Here is a 25,373-nt window from a genome sequence, read left to right on the forward strand (position 1 = left end):
ATGTATTTTCTAGTGCTCTTGAAAGTAGCAAAACAAGACCCTCCAAAAACACTGCAACTTGACATCTTTGTCCTACATATAACTGGAAATAGGAACCTTGTGTAATTTTAACTTTCTCAGCAATCCAATCACCTCCAAGCAAATCGAGGCCTTGCTAACCACAGTGTTACATAAACACGAATTATAGAAGCAAACATTAAAGGCGTGCCAGGTTGGAAAATTTTATTTTTGTGTACAGTGTGTACCTTTGCATTATTTAAGCCACGATCTGCCACGAGGGAGCTGCAAAAAGCCCAGGGTGCTGCCCAGGCTGTGGGGCTCACCTAGCATGTTGGAGGACTCTATGAGGTTGGTGTCCAGGTCTGTCCAGTACAGGCGTCTCTTGGCGTAGTCAATGGTGAGGCCGTTGGCCCGGCCCACGTTCGGCACCAGCGTGGTCCTCTCGCTGCCATCCATGGCAGCTCTGTCAATCTTTGGCTTGCCACCCCACTCAGTCCAGTACATGAACCTGGGTAAAAGAGGAGAAGAAAGACAAATAATTACATTCAAACCAAGAGAACCCAAGAGGAAAAACAAAACAAAAATTCTTAGAAAGAACAAGAGAAAAGAAGAGCTGTAAATTCAAGCATTTATTACGACTCATTGAGCTAAATCAGGGTGGTTTTTTTCCCAAGTACAGGCAAGAAAGTGAGTCAAGTTTCCTCAAAATGCTTCCAACATTATTTTCTCCCACTTAGACCTGGATTATCACCAGCAAGTTCTGTGTGACAGCACTTTGCTAGTAACTAATCCATGCATGTCATTTAAGAGGGCAGAGGTTGGCAGTCGGGCACCTTCATTTATACCAGATTATTTAGCAGGGTGTTTTTCCAGAGCACTTATCTTCTCTTTCTGGTCAGCTGTCTCTCAAATGAAGGAACACACAAAGGTAGATCTGAGGGTACTTTGTTAATAGGTGCCACTGCTCATGTCCACATAGCTAAGTCAACCAGCATGTAACCAGTGTCTTCCATCTCAGCCAAGAGACACAAACTGCATGGCATTTCCAATGGAGCAAAAATACAATTATTACATACTCACATGCCAGCTTGTGCCTCAGTTGGAAGAGGGACAGACTTGCACATGTTTACATTTTATTTAGGCACTGCACAGTGGAGTAGAATGTATATTTGTATATTATATAATTGATGACTAGTTCATCACTTCTTCCAAAATATTAAGCTGATACCATTCCAAAAAAAAGTGAGAGGCAGCCATCCAATATTTACACCTTTGGGTTTTAATAACTCTAATAACAAACCCCTGGGAAGTCTTTCAATTCCAACCAGCTGCACAATAGGAAAGGTTGCTTCAGGAACTGATGATCAAGGGGGAGAAATTCTTTAGACACCAGGAATACCTGCAATTTTTTCTTAAAAAAATTGCAAGTGCTTTGTGTATAAATCTTGCAAGTTGGATACAGCACGGAACCAAGTGTTAGAATTGCCCCCATGGCAGCAATGCCTTGAAAACTTGCATTTAAAGTACAACTACACTGTATGTATACTTATATAAGAATACATATATATATATATATAAGTATAAAGTTCTATATTGCTGTAAGGAAAAATGGGCATTCTGACCCAAGTAATTTTTTTTCTGATCTGTGGTGAAGAGACAAAGCACTGAATGATGATAATCCTTGGGAAAAACCTACTTCCACTGTAAAACTAGAATCATCCATAGCAGCCTTTTGTTACAAATGAGTAACTGGATCTAAAATCTGATGTTGAATTCTCATCCAGGCAACCCCTGGCACATCAGAGCTGAATCCAATCCAGGCTCCCACTGGAGGTGACCATTGCCACCACCTTGTTGAAATAAAGCAGAAGGAATGTGTTTCAAGCTCTCTGCGTTGCTGTAGCTCTCACAGTGTGACTGGGAACTGTGATAATGTCATAACCCTTGTAAATGAAGTTCCCTCATTTAAAAAATAATGTGTTATTGGTATAACCTCAAAAAGGTTTTGCAGTAATTAATTATTGTCAAATGAGTGTTTCGTGGTAGAAGAGCTATTTCAGAAGCTGAATAGTTAGCTTGACTTTCCCCATTCCTTCCTGCCTCTCTCTGTTTATTGCCCTACTTTTGCTATTACACTTCAATCCAACTGAGAAGTTTTTTCTCAAAAAATCTTTTATTTGGGGCAGAGATGAAAATAATTGTTTCTACTTCTTCTCAGTCCCTCTTCCCTTGTCCATAGAAACTAAAAGGTTTCCTTATCTGAAGAAACAAACACCTTCCTTATGCTCAGACTATAAACTTCACTCTCCCACCCTCAAATTAAATCATTTAATACCTTTATTGGACCTTAACTTGTGATAAAAAGAATTCTAATTTTTAAAAGGATAAATATATTCCTTTTAATGTTATAGTCCTTTTCTGGTTAATGAATTCCATAAACCTAAAACTACTTTGATTCTGTGGTTAATTAAAAAACTAAATATAAATCCCTTTCTAACGCACCGCTCTGATTTTTTTTTTTTTTTTAGCATTTTTAATGATTATTCAGGACATTAAGAGTGTATTTCTCTAAATTACCGCGTTGTATTCCCCAGCTCAGCTCTCTCAGGGTTTCCAGGCAGTGCTTAACTACCATGCCCTAGAGGAAGCATTCCAATGTTGTTTTTCCCTGTGCACAAACACAGAATTAAATCAGGAGTTACCCCTCGGCAGGGTCCAGCGCCAGCGCCCGCGGGCTGTCGAGATCTTTCCACACCAGCACCTGGCGGTGCTGCCCGTCCAGCTTGGACACCTCGATCCTGTTGGTGCCAGTGTCAGCCCAGTACAGGTTCTTGCCCAGCCAGTCCACAGCCATGCCCTCGGGGTAATCCAGGCCGAACTCCACCACGTGTTCCAGCGCGCTGCCGTTCATGAACGCTCTGCTGATGGTCTGCAGGGATACAAAGATACACAGGCAAATTACAAATCTTACCAGGCTGTCACTGGGCTGCTTGTTTGCTTTGTTGAATTTTAAACACTTTCAGATTTTAGACGGCTCATAGGAAAGAGGATCTTACAATATGCTACTTATTTGCAAAGCAAACAATGCCGCTATTCAGAAGTAATGATTTACTGCGCTCTGTGAATGTATTCTGTGTCAATTACAATAGCATTTCACTGGGGAAATAAATGGGATAACTAGTCTGGTTGAATTAAGCATCTACATGACAAAGTGACCTTAATAACTCAGTGCCAACTTCGAGGGGGAAATATTTTGGCTCTCCCAGGACTATACAAAAGCATCAATGTTAAAGCACGGAACGCTATTTAAAACAGCCTAATGAAAAAGTGCAGGACAGAACAGCAACTAGAAGAAAACAACCAAACAACTGATGAGCTGAGTAGCTTCAGTACTGATGGCTAAATTTAATTTCACTAAGCATGATCTCTTTTTGGACTTTTGAATAAAAGACTTTTTTAAACTCTGCTATCAGGATCAGCCTGTGATAGCAGATACAGCCAGAATTCCATTTTAATAATGTATTAGTTTAAGCATTCCCTGATAAGCCTGAAAGTAAAGGACTAATGTCAGAATAGTACAGAATTCTTTTGGCAAACATGGGCTATTTTTCTATGTCCTCAATATTCCTATATGCATACACTCCTCATACACACAACCAACCAGAAGTTAACAAATCCCTGATTTTGGTTTACTTCCTAGTTTGAACACAACCTGCTGGTTATGCCAGTTTCTGACAGCACACAGCAGGGATGTTTGTATCTCAACCTGTATCACCTACACAGCTCAAAAGAACACCATGCTTAGGGAGTTTAACCAAGTCTCCTCTGGCAGACTCATTTCAACTCTGTGTTTTTAACTACTGTGATTCTTCAGTTGTAGCAGTCCGTAAGTTATCATTGGCACAGGTCTCAATTCAGTTGCAGAAAATGTAATTAAAAACTAAACTCTTTTACATATCCCTTGAATTTTGTAAACCCCATCAATCAACCTACTCTAAAATATCTCGAGAAGCTTGTAGTAACTTAACAGCCAACACAGATTAAATCTCTACCTTCAGTGAGATGTCAGTCCAGTAGATGCGATTGTCCGTCACGTCGAAGTCCAGAGCAGAAGCCTCCTTGACTCCAGTGAGCGGAATAGCGACGTTGTTGTTGTTGGTTTCCAGAGAGATGCGCCTGATGTCTGCCCTCCTGGAGAAGAGCAGGAAAGCCTCTGGGACGATGCAGGTCCTCATGTCACTGATGAGCTCCAGGCCGATGGGGCAGGCGCAGCGCAGCCCTTGCGGCCGGTACAGGCACAGGTGGCTGCAGCCGCCGTTGTCCTCGGCACAGGGGTTTGTACCTAAGCAGGCAGCGAGAGGAGAAGCAATCATTGCAAACTGACTGCAGGTGAAAGCTCAAGCTAATCCCCACATGCATCAGCCACACTGGGAGTCCCCCAAGCAAACCTGCAGTTTTTCTCCTTGTATTCTCTGATCGAATTATTTTTCATTCATTTCCTGTAATCCTTTGGACTCTCCTTGGCTGGAAAGCCAGAGATTCTTTTCCTTATGCCAATAAACAAACCCAGCATTAGGGAAAGGGATCTGGGCTTCAACAGCTACTGATGATCCCAATTCACAGCACAAGCACTGAATGCATGGTAAGCATATGCTCTGCTGCCTTTTACACTACACTGCTCCAGCTACATACCCCCTTGCATTCCTGCAGGTAAAAACCTTGCAGAGCTATTTTCACATCCATTCAATGGTCTCTTCTCTCCAGGATGCAAGTGAAGCAGCTCTTTGCAATACTCACTTATGTACCTGCACATGCTGGAAACTGAACTAAGAGAGGCTTGGCACTAAGCATTTCAATTGGCCAAACAGCTGGAAAGAGGCCTGCACTCAAAACACAAATACCTTGGGGCATCAGCCACACAGAGATACATCTCAACTCCATTTGACTCTCTTCCTGCAGTACAATCCAGGCATGACGGCAAGAAACTGCAGGTCTAATCCACATAGCAGGATACTCAGGTACTGTGATGAGTTCTGTGATGCTACAATTACACTGCTCCCAGTGCTTGGATAGCCTAGCATGGGCAATTTAAAGCCAGATGCTGCTTTTTTTACACCACAAACACCACAGGGCAGGAAGTACTTCTAGATATTGTTAAAGACAATTTTCTAGTATTAATGTAAAAACTATTGAATGGACCAAAACTGGTTCATTCTTAGCTTTTCCGTACTTAGAGCACATGTTCAGCTTGATATTCTTCCAAGCTCCAGAACTGAAGCTCCTCAGAGAAGACCTAACCCACCCCATCAAGCTGCAGCCCGCAGTTATCATCCCACAGGACTGGATTCTGCCCATTTCTATAACTCTGCAGTACAGAACTGCTGCCATTTTGTGTCTCACTCTCCCGTGCCTGACTAGCAGAGCCCTCACCGATGATGTGGTGGACGTTGGTGGCCTTCAGGCCCATCAGGTCGGGCAGCTGGTCGATGATGATCTCTCTCTCCGCCGTGCACTTGTGCACGCGCTCGATGCTGCGCCTTTGCCAGTCTGTCCAGTAAATGTAGTCTCCCAACAGAGTGAATCCAAATATATGGGGCAGCTTGTCCTCCACCAGCACTCTCCTACCAGTTCCATCGGCATTCATGACCTATGAAAATACACAAACTTTTTAGGTATGTAGAATAAACCTGCCACTGTTTGGCAGATTAACAAATTAGATGCTTCATGCTCAGACTTCAAATTAAAAGATAATCTCCTCTCCATTATAATGCTATCCATGTTACACAGCGCCCTAATAAAAAAGAAGAGACTGTTTATTAACAGGTACTTACTCTAAAAGCCTCATTTAGAAGGTTAGTCTCGTAACCAGATTGTAATGTGAAATAATGACACAACACTCGTTACCTTTGCTTTATTATTATGTAATAATAGTTACTCCTGTTATGACTCTCTCGTTTCTGACATGAGTTTTGGTTTAGTTTTGAAGAGGAGTCAGTGTGTTTTACACAAATGAAGACAAATTTATAATGGCCAAGGAGTTCTGGCTCAGCATCTTGTAGTCCACAGTCCCTCCCAAGTGAGCTTTGCCCATATTACAGAGAGCATTAACAGGGGACCCACACAAATACCAAGAGGCAAACAGTGAAGATGATCTACAGAGTATATTTATATTCCCCAGTCTGAATAAGGAACCAGTTTTACATTCTTCAAAATTAAGTACAGTTATTTTTTTACTACAAGGAACAGCAGTAGTCTGTAAATAATTGCATGCCTTTGATCAGGACACTTGAATTTACTGTGTCATTTTTCTCTACTGCTAAAAAGGAGTAATACCTAACTTCCTCAGTGAGGCACTGAAAGGATTAATTAAACATATGTATGCATGTTCAAGTGATCAAGTGTCTTATGAATGTCAAGTATTATTACAAAATGTACCATACTGACAGGAGTGAAGAGCCCCGTGTTTTAAGGGAAGCTTAAAAATGGTTCAGTGCTGCAATTTTTCAGAAAAAAAATCCTTCTGAAATATTTCTACTTGTTTCAAGGTCATAGCTTAAGTTGACAGTGTGTATATCACCCTTCCAAAACCAGAAAAAACCTCCAAGCAACCTTAATATGAAAACTTTCTGAAATGATGTGATTCACAAATGCAAGGTAGCATACTGATCCCCGAAACACTGAAGCATCCTTCCCACCACCCAAGCATGTTCTACGTAAAGGACTGGAAAAGGAGTGATTTATTAAACCACTGTTTTCAAATCTCTCTCACTTACGGAATTAAGATAGCCACAAACAAATCTATATGGCTTCCCTTCCTTCCCATGGCTCAACCCCAAAGATTTATGCAATGACAACCTTCAGGATCAGCTGGTTTGGTATCTCAGACCAGACTGATGAGAGCTGGTGGCCAGAAAATGTTCCCAGATCATGAGAAATGTAAAGGCTAGTTTGGAGCAACTCCTACCCACGCACACATGAGAAGAGAGGAAAGGAATAGAGAAACAGAATTCAAACACACACCTTTCCCAGGAGTCAGTAGAATGTACACATTAAGAAAATATTTATACATTCCCTTTAAAAAGTGGAAGAAATGCTATAACCTTCACAGTAATTCAACTTATCCTTAAAACCTTGTCAAACTTCCCAACATTTCAGAACTTACTCCCAGTATATTAAAATGGGGACTGAATCTTTATGTGCACATTTCCCACAGAAAAATCAGTTCCTCACAGTGAAGCCCATCCCCACAGAATCCCACACCCCACAAGAAACCAACCTTCAGCTGCTATGAGGCAGTGTCTCCAGAGGTTTATGCTGCTTCTAACCACAATGTGGTGTGAGTTTCACATTCTGAGGCCATTCTGAATACTGCAAATCACACTGAGAATATAGGCTACAACAGGAAACAGATGTGGTGTAACCACAAACACCACCTTTACTGAAAGAGCGAGTAGATCCATGAAAAAAAATAAATTTAAAAGTGCAAAAATAAGTGGCCTCAGGAAAAATACCAGATATCCTGCTTGGAGAATAAGAGCTTTGTTTATCCTAAAACAATAATGAATGCAAACCTATTGCCTTATGAACATACAGTTTATTCAAAGTACATGAATTACCACTGAAAATGTGATCCCATTTTAAAATGCTGTACTTAGTGATCAGTAGGAACAATAAAATAACTTTGAAGCACTACTTTTAATTTAAAGTTACAGACTGGAACAGTGACATATTCTAAGGGTCTTGTTATTAGATACCTTGCATTCAATTCACTTCTAAGTACCAGTAATCACTGTGATAAATAGGCTAATGCAGTGAATTTACCTTTTTGATAATCTGGGATTTGAATGTATGCTAGTTTAAACTTGTCACTTGACTGCTTTAAGTCTAGAGTTTCATCATGAAATCTATCTAATTTATGGAAATCATGCTGAGCTCTGTGTAGAGCTTGTGCTGGGACCCTGGCAGAACTGAGGTGTGGTGCACCAAGGGCAGGGCAGCAGAGACTGAGCAGATGTTTATGTGCACAGTGCTTGTCACAGAAAGTGTCTGTCCTGTTGGGCTACACCAAAATCCACACCAAACCAAGGGCCCAGTCCTACAAGGTGAAGACTCAAGACTGAGGTGAAGGTGACAGAGTGCAGACCATTACCTTTCATCTTAACTCATAAGCACAGTTGCATTTTCAGTATAGAACCACAGAGTCATAGACCAGCCCAGGTTGGAAGAATCCCTGAGAGATTATTTGGTCCATTTTATTTTGTGGGAAAGAAGCCTAGATGAGATTATTCAGCATCCTGTCCAGTTACATCTTAAACTTTTTGTAAGGAGAGAGACTCCACTACATGCCTCAGTAAAGTATTTCTTTCTTCTATTAAAATAAAACCTCCCTCAATGCACCTTGTACCAGCTGCCCCTGTCCTCTCCATGAGGCACCATCCATGTGGCTGGAGAGCCTCCCTCCTCCCTGAGTACTGGAAAAAGATGAGCCTTCTCTTCCCCATGCAGAAAAGACCAATCCCCTTCTGTCTTTCCTCACAGGGCTGGTTCTCATCACTCCTTTAGGTGCTCTCCACTCTCTCTGCATCTCTGTGGAACCCTGGGGACACAGCTGGGTATGGCCTGACAAGCCCTGAGCGGGGTGATCAATGTCCCCACGAATGCAGCCCAGGATCCTGTTTGCCTTCACTGGACAGCAGCACATGGCACCATTTGCCCTCATTGGCTTGTCCCAGTCACCAGCTTCCTTTGGCTTGCAGGTTTCTAGGAGAACTCTTTCCAGGGACTGGAATAAGGCTAATGGGCCTGTGGCTTCCCAGGTCCTCTTTTGGATATAGTTGTGAGTGATCAGGGACCAGGGTAAATACCATGCATGCTAAGCTCTTTCTCTGGCTGACAGGAGCAGAGGAAGTCAACAATAAATGAAAATTTATAAACACCTGGTAACAGTACCTTCAAAAAATGTATTATAATGAGCATGGAACAGGCCTCTGTGATGGACTCTAAGTCCCCAGCTACACTACAAGATGTCACCAGAACATTATTTCTTTCACAGGGACACATCAGTAAAACAAAAATCCAACCCCCCCGCTAATACAGACAACTCTTCCAGTAAAATCTATAAGCTCCTCTAATTTCAGATACTTGAACCTAAGCCCTGAATTTAAAAATCAACAGCCTGTTTTTGGACAAATGACAGATACTTTTGCCATTATTAATTCCTGAATGTCAGCATCTTTACCAGCACGAACTTACTGATCCTCAGAGAGGCCAGAACACCTCACTTAATATGCAGGACCTCAATTGCTCTGCTCAAGTACCACTGCCATCACTGCCCCAGCTCTACAAAAAGTTTATCAGCCACCACAGCTGGAAAGCATCTTCCCCCACTGAGGAAGGATGCAATTGTAGCATTTGTCCTTCTTCTGGAAGGATAAGGAATTCAAAAGCCTTGTGACCCCATGGCAATGCTTTGCATGTCACGTGTCCCACAAGTGCAGAACACACTAGCCTGTTGTTTCCTTGGAACATGTTGAAATATACTCTGGATATGCAGTTATAGTTTACCTTACTGTATGCACAAAACCCCAGACATTTGGCACAGACTTCTGTGATAGAAATGTCACCAAAAAAAAAAGGTAAACTCTGCCTGAGCAGATCTTAAATTCTTAACTCATTTCAACGACAACTTGGGTTTGTCCCAATAGTTTAAAACCAGCAGAAAATATCGGAAAGTATTATCACCTTCACAATTTCAACATGGGTCATGCTAATGCAGGAATGGATACAACTTAAAACAATGAGGTAAAAAGGAGACTTTCTCATGATCATTAACACTGATCTGCTTAAGATGATTGCAAGGAAGCTTTACTGTAGAACACCCTGAAATACTGAATTTAATCCAAATATCCCAGATATTCCAACATACCACATTGAGCAATGCTTGCATTATACCTCAAATAATTCAGGAATACTCACACTCAAGGCTTAGTTACTTCAGCCCTGATTATCCAGAGGTGAATACCTACATGAGCTGTTTGATGCAACAAATAACTCAGTTTGTGGTAATGCTGATCAGGGATATGACTGTTCGTTGTCTGCCTAAATGTGCATGAATCTTACTTTACAAGGAAAGTGGAAACCAACACCACATTCATTAGATTCATTTGGTTCAAGAAAAGAAAAGAAACTTAGGCAGCAGCCCTTAAAAATAACTCCAAAAGGTAGCTAGAATGCCTTCTAATCACTATACTTGCATTTTTTCAGACTGGGGTTAAGAACAATATATTTTCAACTTCTCTAAGCAACATAAAACAAACTGGAATGATTTTACTGTTATGGCTGCAGCAATACCACATAATTAACACATGTATTTACTACAAAACAGCTGCTCTAAGAGAGAAACAAAGAGCTATCTTGTCTAAATTTCCAGTTTTATTAGTCTTCTCTCTAAAAAAGAATTTTTCTTGATCAGCTATACTCTCTTTAAGAGAACAACTGAAACTTTCACCTCAGTTTGAAGAAATTATTCTGTCAGTGTCATTTACTTACTGTTAACAGCGTTCTAAAACATTAAGCAATGAAATGGGAGGTCCTCTCTCATTGTGGTAAAATCCTGAGGAATCAGCAGAAGGGATCCCTGGAACCCTTTGGATTTGCTTCAGAAACCAAATGCCTCCAGCCAAGTCCATGATTTCTTACTGTTAATTGTTTTATAATATCCATTAAAAATTCCTAATTTAACAGTTCCTCAGCACCCTCAGTTTTCTTTAGAACTCAAACAATTTTTCCAAAGAATTCAAAATACATTTTTTCTGAGCATGGATAATATTCCTAATAGGACTGCCATGAAGACAAATATGTACAAACAGTATAGAGATTAACTTCATAAATACCCTTTCTATCAAGCTACAAACACTGCTATAAGCTCATTTCTTTCACAATAGGACAACTTTCTTAGCTCACTGATCAATGCCAACAGCAGAAATGTTTTCTCTGTGATGGAATTTAATTTTAGAAACAAGTGGTTCAGTTTTTAATGAAATGGCTCAAGTCAGATAAAGTGACAAGTAGGCAAGGAAAAGATTTTAGAACCGTTGTGACAATCTTATATGACATCTCCTAGGCAATCTCATGCAATACAAAAAAATAGGCTAAGACAAAAAAATGAGCCAAATGATAAAGAAGATGAGAAGAGAGATTTTCAGGGAAAAACAAAGAAGCTCCTCTGAAAAGATTCAGTGGTAAAAACAGGTGACTAAAAATGCTTTAATCTGGAGATTAATTTTGGTATGTAATCCATAGGGTGGAGAGGCAGCAGTCAGGGAGTGTCCTGTTACCTGGGCTGTGGGGGCAACAAAGGAAAGAAATGACTGCATTTTGCAACTCACTATTTAGCAACTCAGACCTGTGGGCAGCTACACACAACACTTTGCAGAATGTAAATCAGACTAGCCAAGACCAGCCTGAAACCTCACAGTGGGTTTGGGGGAAGAGTTTTACAAGATTAAATTCGGAATAACAACCCCTGATGCTCTTGCATATGGGCAAAAGCCTCTGTGCTCTTCTTTCCCAAGGATCTTTCTTTCAGTGCCTTGTCCCAGAAATCTATATTTCATTTGTTCTATACCTAACCTGATGTTTTCCAGACTCCTTCATAAGCTACTATAATTAATTTTTTTTATAGAGGGAAAAAATGTGGGAAGTCTTCTACTGTTTTACCAAGTCCAAGTGGTACAGGGAATAGTGCAGTGAGAGACTCAGCCAGTTATGAGATACTTTTCACCTTTGGTGACAGTAAGCTTTCATGTTGGTTCAATTGCTCCAATTCACTAAATCGCTTCAATTCCAAGGGTCTTGCATGTCCAAGAGCTCGGTTTTCCACCTTTTTCCACAGACTCTTTGCCACATTACAAGACCATGCATGGTACCAGAAAAGATATTCAGGTTAAGACTACAAAATGTCACAGCAAAGTAAGAAGCTTGTGTGAAGAAAGTGAAATCATTACTGAGAGCGACTGGAGGTCAGGTGAATACTTCCAAAGAAGCCCAGGACCAAGATCAGTACAAGGTTTTTCAGTTTGTGAAAAGGGGCAAAAAAACAAAGCCAGAAGTTTGGAATAAGGGATATTAGTGGACTGACAAACAGTACTCAGCTGAATCAGAAACACAGACAACAGCTCAGTATCTCTTCACGTTGCTCACTGGCTTGCCATGAAATATTTTAAGTATGTCAGACTCAGGTGAACTGATGGCTCTGTGTCTGTTTGAGGGATTTCAGTGGTTTTTTTCCCTTAGGTAACCACTACTGGCTGCTAGTAGAGGCTGCTTTCTAGGTGAGACACTGTGTAAACCAAAATACAATTTCCTAACTCCAGTGTGAAAAATCTGGGAAGCATGTAAGACATATGAATGTAGATCCAATAGTTACACTCCAATCAGCTGCATCCTGGGCCATGGGGACTATGAGGCTCATCTTTTAACAAAGGTTGTAAGAAACATCTCTGAATTCCCAATGCACAACTTTCTGCTCAAATGTGCCATTCCAGGCTCTCCTTCAAGGTAACAGAAAAAAAGGGGTGCTTTTAGAGTAGGACTCATCTAATCTATTCTAAACATTTACAGTGTGGAAGTGCTGATTTCCAACATTTTTATAAAGGCAACATAAGGAAATTTAAGTGAGCTGAATGTATCTACATCTCATGAGACAAAACCCACTATGGATTTTCGGATGAATTGCAGATCTGTGACACAAGAACCATTTGAAAACTGAATGCCAATGTCTTCTCCACATAGTTTTTAGGGCAGTAATTTCACTTAGGAAAATACCATGTCTGGTACTCAGATCAGAGAGTCAGGTTACCCTTGGGCAGGAGTTCTGGCTCCATCTCCCCAGGGGCTTCCCTTGGTAGCCTCCTTGCTAGGAACCTCTCCCTGTCCCATGAATTGTGACAGTCTGTGGACAGCAGATCCCTCAGGACTTCTTGGAGAACTCCTTAGCACCACTGGCTTTTAAGGTAAGGTCTCAATCATACTTTTCATAGCTGAATTTTGTTTAGGTAGTCTCAATTTATCAAAATTAATAAAAAGTTAACTTTTAATGCTCCCAATTTGAAACTAGCATGGATGTTTTAAATTTAAAGTTCAAAAGAAACCTCTCAAATGAAAATTATACCAAGTATAAACTAATACTGGTTTTTATAATAAATCCTTGCTCTACTACTAATTTCAAAAATCTTTATTTTTTCTTAATACAGGCTTAGCAGGTGCTAAGAAATTGCTGGAAATACCCTGACAAAGTAAGCTTTACAGTTCTGGAACTGGGATGGAGTACAGGGATCTGTCCCTACCCTTTACAGCACATACTTGTTTTTTGTTGAATGAAATTCCCAAGTGCCACAACTATCCAAAGCAAAAGTAAACAGTAAAGTAAATTCAGGTATCTGTTTCAACTACCTTACTTCTCATACCTGCAAAAGTTTAATGCAAGTACACAAAAGCAGCTGGGTTCAAAAGCAAGGAAAATAATGGATTCTGCTTCTCAGTTTTCAGACCTGTGCTTCAAGTAGGCTGGATGGGGTAGGATCAGTAACCAGGCTTGCAAGTCATCAGCATTTCACAGTACAAAGACTAATGTATGAGACAAAAATTCTCAGTCAGAAAATAAATGGTGTATACTTAGAAAACAAAATTTCCTTATTAGGGTGGCAGTAAAATTGAGGGAGTTGTCATCAGAGGAAAATATAGCCCTGCAATTTCAGGATTAGAATATGAATTAGAGCATTCTCTAGATGCCAGGCTATTAGCTCCTAGGTCAAAGACAAAAATGTCCTCTCTGTTCAAGATTTCTGTGCTCTGAAAAGTCTTAACAGCATCTGCTTTCTGTTGTCCAGCAAGGCTGAGTTCTGACCACTTGTGTGTACTTAAGCTGAAAAACAGCAGGATGTAATACTTTCCATATTAATCATGAGGATTAGAGACAGTAATGCCAGGCACGGCTAATAGATTTGGGAATGCACAAACAGTTCAAATTAGAGCAGCACTCAAAAATCACTGTACAATGGTTAGATGGGAGCAGGAGGCAGAGCCTTTCCTTACACTCACCACTAGTAGGTGTTAGTGGGTGTCTTCTCCGGCTCTGAGAATGCAGACTAGGTGAGGATGAATAAAGAAAAATGAAGCAGAGATTGAAAAACTCTGAGAAATCAGCCATATCATCATGACTTCCCCTTAACACACACAGCCACGCGTGCATGCAGCCATTCATAATTGCTTTATCAATACCAGCTTTGCTGACCATTTAAAAATCCAACCTATGCCTTAAAACAGGTAGCGTACGTGCCAAGAACACAAATGTTCACTAGAGCAGGAAAACACAAGACCAATTCAACAGAGCAGATCATACATTTTTAACCTCATAGCACGGCAGGAAAATGCTTTAAACCTGTAGCAAGTCAATGAGAAATCTTCCCCACTGGTAAGCACAATAGCAGCCATCCATTTCAATAGAAGTTTATCAGCAGTGAAACCTGACCGAGATAAATGACGAAGCTGTTGAGCCACAGCCTGCTTCTGCCTGCTGCAGGCTGCCAGATAAAATGGGAACAAAAGCTCCCTGCTGTACCCCCTACCAGTCTCCATTAACCCCTGCTGATGCTTTATTATCGTCTTGGGGCTCCAGAACAGCATAGCATGAAGCAGTGGGTAAAAAATAAATAATAAAAGCTCATACACAGCACAAACAAACCAGAAACATGGCTACAAAAATGACATTCAGTTTGGTAGCGCTGCAATTAAATAACGGTTCTGAGGAACCCCACATGCAAAGGCAAAAAAATGAAAAAACACAAAGTATGTAAAATCATGTATGAAAAACAGCTTAAAGGCAATAGAGGGAAGTATACAAATGTGTTTCTCCTGCTTTTACTTCCCCTTTTCAACTATACACAAACACATGAAGCAAAGCAGGAACCAGGCATTTAATCTGATGCCTTCATGTCTAATTCCAATTTTCATCTTTGGATCCTGTCCAAATACCTTTCTTTGTTGCACCTACATCAGTGTCTTTTCTCCAAATATACGTTTAAAACATTTACTGAAGGCCAAAGGATCTTCTATTCCACTGATATAAAAAATGGATGGTGAGGGTGTGGAAAGGGCAGCAAATCTCATCAAGATTCCTGGTTGCCATTGGAGAGCAGGCAATGTGAGCAAACTTGAAATGTTAGTAATGTTTTAGCTATCATAGATTAAGATAGAGATCTACATTTAGCAAAGGCCACCTGGTTTTAACACCAGAGGCTCTACCAGTCGAGCTGGCCTTGCCTAATCAAAACCTCCTCGTACTGTAGAAGGGGGTGAAGTCCTTGTGGTGCCCAGGAATGTGTTAGGGAAGACAGTTTGGATCAGCTCTGCCTCAAGCAAAGCCAAACCCATCCTCGGGATTGTTTTTGCTCAAGGACTTGGTGGGTGATGCAGAGGGATGGGGAAACACAATGGGTACCTCAGGGGGATTTGTTTTTTGGGTGAGACAGTGTGTGATGTTGAGCTGTATAATACTGGTTGCCAAATGACACTGCCACTGCATGCCATAACTCCCATGGACAAAGAGGATGGACTGCCCCAGATACACCAGTCATGAGCTCCTGATGTAATTTGAAACCAGCCAACACCACATCATTCCTCCTGCCCTGGAAAACACTTGGGACAGATAGAACCCAAAGCCAGGAACTAAATTAATTCAACAGACATCTTGGGGGGATGGCCATTGGGTACAAAAATGAGAGCTGTACTTGTGTGTGTGTGTGTATGTATACATATATATATGTATATATATATATATGTATGTGTGTCTGTGTGTGTATTGTTGGAAGGAGTAGAATGGCATGATGTACATGGTCTAAATTAAGGGGTAGGAAATGTCCTGGTTCTGGCCAGGACAGGATTAATTTTTGCAGTAATTGGGAGGAGGCACGGCCAAGACCTGGAGGTTATTCTGTACAACTTCAAGTCATTGCTGGGAGTGGGGGAAAGGGACTCTCTTCCCCGGAGAAGGGGTTCCTTCCAACTGAGGAAACATGGCAGAGGAAGAGGGAGCCATCCAGTATTGTCTGTTGTCAGGGATATTCTGAGTGCATCATTTCTTTCTCTCATTACTATTGTAGTAAGTTTTCTTATCTCATGTCTGTTTTCAGTAAATTATTCGTATCTCAACCAGTGATCTTTGCCTTTTGGGCCTCCCATTCTCCTCACCATCCTGTTGGAGGTAGTGAGAGGTGTATGGTTTGGAGAGTCTTGGTGGCAGCACCATTCCTTAATCATGACAGGTATGGATAAGAAAAATCGACTTTAGACTGAACCATTCTCTTGGATGGACCCCCCCACTTCATCCTACAGAGCCCTTCCATCTTTACAAATTGCAGAAGCCACACTGACCATGTGTGCTGATCACTGCCAGGGTCACTGGTTTTCAGTCCCAGTTTGCCCCTCTGAAGGGCAGTTTGCAAGCAGCAGCGTGACATCTAAGGAGGAACAGGGCAGAATGGCCTCAACACAGGAGAAGAGAGGCTGCATGAGTTCCATCCAAAGGTCTACCCATCCCAGTATCCTTTCTCGAGAATAATCAACACTTACAGAACTGCAAACAAAGGAAATGCACACAGAAACTCTTCAAGAAGACTCCTTCCTTCCACAGCAATTTATAGTTCAGTGACTTGTAGTTCAGGGGCAATTCTATTTGCCACTAAATTGCAGTGGAATTCCCTTCCACAAACTTAACCAGTCTTCCTAGTAACACATGTAAGCTTTTAACAACTACAACCCTTTCCACAACCTGTCACATCTGCTTTTGTTTGTTCTGCATCCACCACCTCACATCAGTTACAAGGAACAACATCTGTCAAAAAAGGTGTCTGCATCAGAAGTGTTGATCACCTTACACAAAATTTTATAGATCTATGTCACATGCCTAAATGAACACCTTCAGGAATCCAAAAATACAAATCCACATCCTCAAACAAAACTAAAATCCAAAAGCACTGAACAAAAACTGTGGGAGAATTTTTCTGTTGCTTTAAGGGTTTTAGCCAGACTGTTTCAAGATTTACTGCAAGCTGATATGAGTTAACAAATGTTAACTTTTTTATAAAAAGCAGCAGCAGTAATATCATAACTGTAACACTTGGAGACTCAAAGGAAAAAATAACTATTAATTCTGAGATCTTAGGGTGATCAATCTTTTCTGATGCCCTGAATAGATGGCACATGACAACCGGGAACAAACTCATTTTGCTGGCTTACACTGATTTAAGAACAATGAAATGGAAATTGTCCCAAAAACCTTTGTGCCAAATCAGATATCTTCTGTCCTGCCACAGACACTGTAACGTTGGCATAAACATTCCATGATGTGTTCTAGCCAGTCTGACAGAATTGAAGCTGTGAGCTCATGCCTGATCTAGATGAAAATTTCTGCCACAAACCAATCCAAAACTGAATAGAATCATTATTAGTGAATAAGGAATCTCAGTGTTCTGGCAAACATGAGGGTGAAGAATGCCCAACTTTCCTTTTGCAAAATACATTCAAGGCCAAGACAGTATCAGGGCTGAAGTGCTCAATCTGTTATAAATAAATCTCTACACATCACTAAGACTATTTTCTCCTCTTTTCTCAGAGCTGGTGTAATATTAGGTGAAATACAGGCTATAAATCTTGATTTCAGGACAAAGAAAACTCTGCTCCCTGAGGCTCTCTCAGGGAGTACTTCAAAGCAACTCACCTTGCAGGACTGGAGTTACTTTGGCTCTAAAGGAGAACAAACAGTTATGTGACCTTCCAGCACATGACTGTGACTTCACCTTGACTTATTTGTAGTTATGAACAAGTAAAAACAACTTTGTAAGCATAGAAAAGATATGATTGTGCCTAATATGATAAGTGCTAAAAGTTATTTGCAATGGTTAGGAAACAACAAGGAAAATCATCAAAGGAAGGCAATTCTACTAGGATACAGCAAAGGCAGACCTGTGCACCAGCTATCAGTCAGTTCTTCTGCTTCCAACAAAAGCTTTTTGACAGCAAATAGATCAAATGATAAACAATAATAGTTTCTCAAAAACTGACAGATAATAAATGTCAAATTTGCTTCATAACTGTTACACAACAAAATAAATGCAATGCAATAAATTTCAGTGTGGGAGAGAAGAACAGGTGTCCTTTTTTTAAAATTAAAAGTTTCAAGCAGACATGTCAGAAAAAAGGAAAATCTATGCTCTTGCTGAAACTCTAATAAAACTAGGGAGATGCAAAGTATAAAGGATTTCTGGAAGTACAAATAATTATATGTGAAATAAGATTTTTTTTCTTTAGAATATGTTTTACTGGGCTCTAAACTAAGCAGTGCAAAGAATGAAAGATATTTTTTTAAATCAAAATACGTTAATCCCAGTAAAAAAGCTTTCTCCCCTGATGACCTAGGAATTGACTTATTTAACAAGTCCTTATCACACATTCTTACAAAGACAGCTCTACTACATGGATATCATTTCTATTTTACACAAAAGAAAAAAAGAAGGAAGAGTAGCAAGTAACTTGCCCAGAGGCTGAGAAGAACAGAGTTGTTTCTTAAAGCACAACTCAACCACCATCCCATTGTCTTTTCCAGCTGCATCATAATATGAACACTTAGAAAAGCAAAACTATGTTCTATAACTTAATGGAATAAAATATACAGATACAATTACAAACCTCTATTTTGTCTGTTTTGGCATCTCCCCAGTATATTTTGCTTTCTGCATAATCCAGTGCCAACCCATTTGGCCAGCCAAGGGAGGTGTTCACCAGCACAATTCTGTCTGAGCCATCCAATGCTGCCCTCTCAATCTTTGGGATTTCTCCCCAGTCAGTCCAGTACATATATCTGCAAAGGAAACAAAATCTTATTTATCCAAACCTTCAATATTCTTACAGCTTCTTCTGGACCACTCTTCCCCAAAACCACATAGCGTGCAGAACGTTACATTTCTAAACCAAAAGTATTTCCTTACCTAGGTAAGGATGCCCAAACTATTCAGAAAGAATTGGCATGTAAACACACAAAATTCCTGTATCAGTCTACTCAGCAAGGCAATATACCCAGTGCTATTAACTAGAATAAAGAAGCTGATTCACGCAGTCCACAAAAACATTTTTAAAAATAAAACTTAGAACATAAGGTGACTACCCAGGTGGTCAAAATAGAGCAGTAGTGCTTGTGCCTAGGAGCCTTAATTTTCAGAGAATCCCAGTATTTTCATTTGGAAAACTTGTTTATCACAAGTAAACTTGTTTATCACTGCATCCCATTATCTACTTTGCATGACTAATATTTTAACAAATGCTGGCAAAGAGCTCCTCACCCAACCATGGGATCCAGCACAATAGCTCTGGGTTCTTCCAGGTCCTCTGATATCAGGATTTTCCTCATGGTGCCGTTCAGCCTGGTGACCTCGATGCGGTCCGTGCCGGTGTCGGTCCAGTAGAGGTTGCGCGCGACCCAGTCGACGGCGATGCCGTCGGGGTGCGCGATCTGCGCCGTCACCACGAACTGGCTGCCCGAGCCGTCGAGCAGGGAGCGGCGGATGGCGCGCACCTCGTCGTCCGTCCAGTAGATGTAGCCCTCCAGGGGGTCGAAGTCGATGGCGATGGCGTGGCGGATGTCCTCCAGCGGCAGCACGATGTCCGTGAAATCCGGTGTGTCCAAGGAAATGCGCCTCAGGTCCGTGCGGCGGGCCAGGAGCAGCAGCGCGGTGGCACCTGCAGAACAGGACAAACACAAGCACTTTGCAAATGCTGGTGCAAGCAGCCTGGAAACAGAGAACTTGAGTCTGTCCTTTTCCAAAACGTGGTCTAGCTACCTTGATTTCACAGGATCTAACCAAACTGCTGGGTACCAGCAGAGAATTCCACTCCAAGGCTTCAAGTGTGAAGCTGCTCACAATATCTCTGCTTATTCTTCTGCAGAATGAGACAGATGTGTTGACAGAGGAAATTCAGTGGTCCTTTCCCTTCCCAGAATGTATCATGTGGCACATATTCTCTATCCATATCATTCCCTCCTCCAAATTACTGAAATAGATATGCACCAATTATGCTGCTATTTTATGGAAATCCACAGATGGCCTGCAACCTCTTAGATGAGAAATCAATTATGCAGACAATTTATTGACTGTTTGCTGCTGGTGGTGAGAGGACAACCATGACAAACAAGCTGTATGTTTCAACAATGCCTGATAAATGGAAAAAACGTAACATAGAACACCACAAGTAAACGTCATTTGGGAAACTCTTATTGAAGGAGTCAGATTTGGGAACAGAGCCCTGCGCAGTGACCGTGGCAAAGCAGGGAGGCTGTCACCTTCTCCCACATTTGTTAAGTACAAGCTTATTGAAGACATGAAGATAAATAACAGTGTCTTATAAAGTAATTTTGAGCCAAAGCACACAAAAGCCTAGCTAGCTTTTGGGTCAAAAGCCAGAATCACAATAAATAACTAAGATCAGCTTGCACTGCAGAAGGTGTTTTCACAAAGGCAACACAGCATGTTTAATGGTACTATCAATGACAGTTGCACTTATTGTCTAATCTAATTCATTTTCATTTAATTTTCTATTCTATGTCACCAGTTTTCAAGGTAATGAAGGATAAACAACCACCACACCCCATTCCAATTAAACTGGCTTATCAGTTTGGAGTCTTAGGGAGATAAGAGCAGCTTAGGCCTGAGGGAAGGCTGAGCTAAGGTGAAAAATGCATGCATAATTGGAGGGAAAGTGTGGTGCAATGGCTCTCCTCAAAGAGTGAGAGGACAGGCTTTGGCAGGGACTGATGGGGGATGAGGGGGGAGGGTGAGGAAGGCTTAGGAAAACAAGTGCATGAACATGCAGTAAAAATGAGCATTCGCCAAGCCACACTGTGTCCATGTCTTGATTTTGATGTGTAAGAGGTATAAATAAGAGCTAGCAGACAGAAAGAGCTACAACTCTAGTAAGTAAGTTGGTGATGAAAGAAGAGTTTTGGTGTCTGATGCCAAATTTGTTTTTTTTAAAAAGACAGTAATTGATGTCAGCGCTAGCTGAAGCCTCACTGCATGCCAAACCTTGGAAAGATGCCAAAACAGCCATTGCTTCATTTACAGCAAGTTTAATGTGTTAAGAACCTCTAAGACACTGCTGCAAGACACAGCACCTTTCAACAACTGAAGTTGAGGCTATTATTACAAGTGTTTCTGATTGGTAGTCCAGAATGGGCTAAGATCAACTTTGGGATCCTCTGCCCTGAAACACCTTGAGTTCAGAAATGTATGTACACACTACTCAACTATTCTTCAAGTGAGTAACTCTTATGTATTTATTAATCAGGAGAGGGGAACCTGTAATTATATGCCTATGTATCCTTCAAAATACTGTAAAGCATGTGACACAGCCAGTGGGAAAAAAGGCCTGTTAGAAAGGTTTCTTTTTAATTACAGACACAATTAATCTTGACACAGCACTCTCTGTGCACATCTGTATTTGGTGCTACTAAGTACAACGAAAAATTCAGCATCAAGATTCAAGCAGACAGATGCATTATATGTTCATAGAAAGTCTTAGTACATAACTAATCCCTACAATTTAGGTTCAAGCAAGAAAGAAACTGCTACCACATTTTCTTACCAACTTCACAGTCATTTATCCAACCTCCCTTTTAAACATAATAATGACAAACATATTAAAAACTCCAAACAATGATACCTTTATTGCATTATCAAGTAAACCTGAGGTTGAGCAAATGCCCTAACCTCAGATTTCAAAACACATATAATGTCTAGCATCTACAGAAAAAGTGTAAGGCATAATTTAAAAATAATTTGTATATTCTGGCTTGAAGTTGACAGTCATTTCAAAGAACCAATGCCAGGTCTCCAGAAAGACTCAGTTCAGTATAACCATACCCTTGCTGGAGCTCACCCTTAAAATTGACCAATTGACCTTCCCATTCTTCCCAAAGACAACCCATTTGATCACTTCGGTATCCTGCTTTCAGCCTGCAACACTGCTGTTTAGTCAAACAACCCACTGTGTTTAAGCTTTAATTCAGCACTGGGAAATGACTGCCGTTCACCTACCCCGTGTTGTACTCTGGAACTCTGAGCTAAGAATTTCATGGTCTTTATCTGGGGGCTTGGCCAGCATTCCAATCCCTCCACCAAACACCAGCCCCCAGCCCTCCAACCAGGCAATAAAAAGTTTCAAGTTTACTTCAGAGCTATTACCCAAACATTTGCAAACCAACACCTCAGCTGCTTAGTTAGATCAGCAGCCATTCCCGAGCAGCAGAGAGGCACCACACCTCCAGGCAGGCTGAGGGAAAGCTCCCTGTGAATCCCTTCAGGCTTGTCCTGACAATAGCAGAAATAACAAATGCAAGAACTGGGCGTATTTATAGACTGATCCCATTACCTCTTGATAATAGCCAGGGAAAAGAACCCCGGGTGGTCTCCAAAGTGTGGCACATACCTGCCGTGCAAAGTTTACCTGGCTAGGCACTGATCACACTCAGAAGATGCTCAAGCTACTGAAGGGTGCCAGGACATGACAAAAACAATAAATTCTGTTCACTTCTACTCCAAAGACCAGTTATGAAGCAAAAGCTGAGATGCCAGCAGGATCTCCAGACCTCTTGCCTTGCCTCTCAAAGAAAAATCAAGCCTCTAACGACGAGCATGAAGGAGAGAGTATCACGAGTACAGAATTGTATTTCAAAAAAACAAAAGGACAATGAAGGCTGCATGCAAGCATAACTTTATTTTTGGCTTTTTAAAAATTTAGCAGCACTTATTAGGAGAACTGGAGCAAGTCACAAACATATAAAACACCTCAAACCTCAGCTGCCTTAGATGCTTTCAAAGGGTGCACGGAGACTGCAGCCAGAACTCTGACCTCGCACACATGCAGACCTGAGGCAGTTTTCCCTCTGTTTCTAAACCATTCAACTCGTGGACTAAGCTCAAGATTCTTTTTAGCAGTGCCTCAAGTCACAGGATATTCAAGATAGTTAGCGATTTTTTGAAAGCCAAGTCCCTTACTTGTCTAAATATGGACATATAAGCCTTACTCCAGACTCTTAGTTTTGAGAGCTTTAGCCTACTTTTATTAAGCACTTTGAAAGCTGGGATTACAAGCTCACGGACGGTGCATTACATTAGTACTGGAACTAATACTTGCTTCAAAAATTCACTATTAAAATTCTAAATAATTTAAATCTGTGTGCTAGCTGAAGTCAAGGAAAGGGGGAGAAAGGGGGAAGCAGAGCAAGCAACAGCACAGCTTTAAGTCCAATGCCCTTCTAACCTTTACAATTAATTACAACTTCTCAGTGATATACAGGCCTCAGTCATTTGTAAATTATCGAACTTTAAAACCAACAGTGGTTGCTGAGCTACACAGACACATGCTCAGGAATGCATACAAAAGAAGTGCTAGACCTAAGACATGTATAATGCATTCCCTGTATCTGAGAAATCATGATTATTAATACAGCCCAAATAGAATTACTTCACGTTTGACCAAAACATTTAATTCCTAAATGTTTTTCCCCAGTTTTTGTGTCACTATTGTGAAAGAGTCCCTGATATGACAACACAAACAAAACAAGAGTTTTTCATGTAAGCTCAACCTTAAAACTACAAAGGCAAAAGAACATGCACATGAAATTAATCATATATTTCTTCTTTCCTTTAAATGAAATTAAAGAATGAAGGTGCGAAACTAACATTCTGATCTTTGCTGTCAAATCAGGATCCTGGCTATTCCTGACAAAGCAAATTAGGCAGTAGACAGCCCTAAATTGCAAAAGGAAGAGCACAATTCTGCTTCCTGCCTCCAGGCCTACCAGGGAAATAGGATGTGAGTATCCATGGGCAAAATAAAGACACTTTTCCTGGAAGAGAACAGAATGGCCAAAGCAGGGCTGAAATTGAAGTGTGAGGCACAGCTTTTTCTTCATGAGGCAGCTCACACCTCCTCGCTCAGCTGAAGTCACTGCTGGTTTTCTCAGTTTAAACCATGTTTCACTATTGGCAGGAGCAACTGCAGGACACAAGTAAAGCTCCTTACAGGCAAAGAGAGAAACTGAGGACATGGACAGAGAGATCTTCAAGCATTAGTAAGAATATAACTCCAATGACAAACTCATTTAGGTAAGAAAATTCAGGTTTGTCTTACAACCACCGAAAGATCATTTTAATGTAGCACTGCCAAACTCAGAACAGCAGCACACACAATACTGACAAAGAGAAATTCCAGCATGTTGTGCAGAAGAACAATACCTTACCAAGAATATGACACAAGGCAGTAAAAGCTCTCTGGCAGAGGACCAGAGTCCTGCCTGGGTGGTCAGAAAGGACTCTTTGCTTCACATGTTACTGATAGAGGAATATCTGGCCATGAAATAACTTTGGCTCTCTTTTGCTTGAGGGGCAGGGATTTACAAACTAGGCAATGGGGGAGCTAAAACCTTGCTACAAGCCTGCATCTCAGTATACTTCACTGTTATGATGTGTATTATCAGGTATTAGAAAAATAGATAATTTTATTCTATGGTATCACCCTTTCCTGAAATGCTGTGGAGAAATCTTTCAGAACGGGAATGCCTGTGTGTTATTGTATTCACAGATCTTACAAGAAATAGTAAAACTCCTCTAAGGTATGATTAAAAAGCCCTACAAAAATGGAGAAACTAGCACTGGGAGAAAGGCAAGGGAGGAAAAGATTTCCTATAAACCAAGATTATTCAAAAACGCTGGGTTGTCATGGAAACTGCTCAGGGAGGGTCAGCCAGCCTCACCTTTGGCTGCCAGGATCATCTGTCAATGCCAAAGCACTGCAAACACCACAAACATTCAAAATTCACCCATCAAAATCTTTCCAGCGCTGGCCAGTATTCTCCACAGTGCAGCATGCAATGAAGCTCTCTCCTCAAAGAGGCTCATTTCACCGTGAAACAATTCAGATAAGGACCCAGCCTGATTTTAGTCTACTGCTAAAAGAGAAAACCATCTTAAAGAAGAGAAACTCAGCCTAATTTTTCACCTTTCTTCACTTCTCAGTCACCAGTCTCTTCCACAGTCATGTACACATTCTAAGTGCAAATGGAGATTTCATCAGCACTGCAGAATTACAGCTGTATACTGAAAGTATTCGGGGTAGAAATGTTCAGTTCTCAGGGCTCAGCTCTTCTTTCACAGCAGACACTGAGAACAGCCAAGTACAAGGAGAAAACAGTCCAAGAAACTGGAATCAATCCCCACCCTGCACACCTTAAAATGAGAAAATGAATCTACTTCCCAGGGGTC

The 25,373-nt window shown here is 41.0% G+C and overlaps 1 protein-coding gene across 2 annotated transcripts in view; it reads right to left on the minus strand.

Moving 5' to 3' along the window:
• Window positions 1-25,373, minus strand: part of LRP6 (LDL receptor related protein 6) — a 107,640-nt gene that overhangs the window by 30,497 nt on the left and 51,770 nt on the right. For both annotated transcript variants that reach the window (XM_063395334.1, XM_063395333.1), the window contains exons 6-11: window positions 19,395-19,791; window positions 18,745-18,916; window positions 5,431-5,647; window positions 4,053-4,342; window positions 2,703-2,929; window positions 324-508 (exon numbers count right to left, since the gene is read on the minus strand). In XM_063395334.1, coding sequence (XP_063251404.1) covers window positions 324-508; window positions 2,703-2,929; window positions 4,053-4,342; window positions 5,431-5,647; window positions 18,745-18,916; window positions 19,395-19,791 — 1,488 coding nt within the window. The remainder of the gene's footprint in view (window positions 1-323; window positions 509-2,702; window positions 2,930-4,052; window positions 4,343-5,430; window positions 5,648-18,744; window positions 18,917-19,394; window positions 19,792-25,373) is intronic.

Source organism: Prinia subflava, chromosome 4, assembly GCF_021018805.1.
Source record: "Prinia subflava isolate CZ2003 ecotype Zambia chromosome 4, Cam_Psub_1.2, whole genome shotgun sequence".
Lineage (NCBI taxonomy): Eukaryota > Metazoa > Chordata > Aves > Passeriformes > Cisticolidae > Prinia > Prinia subflava.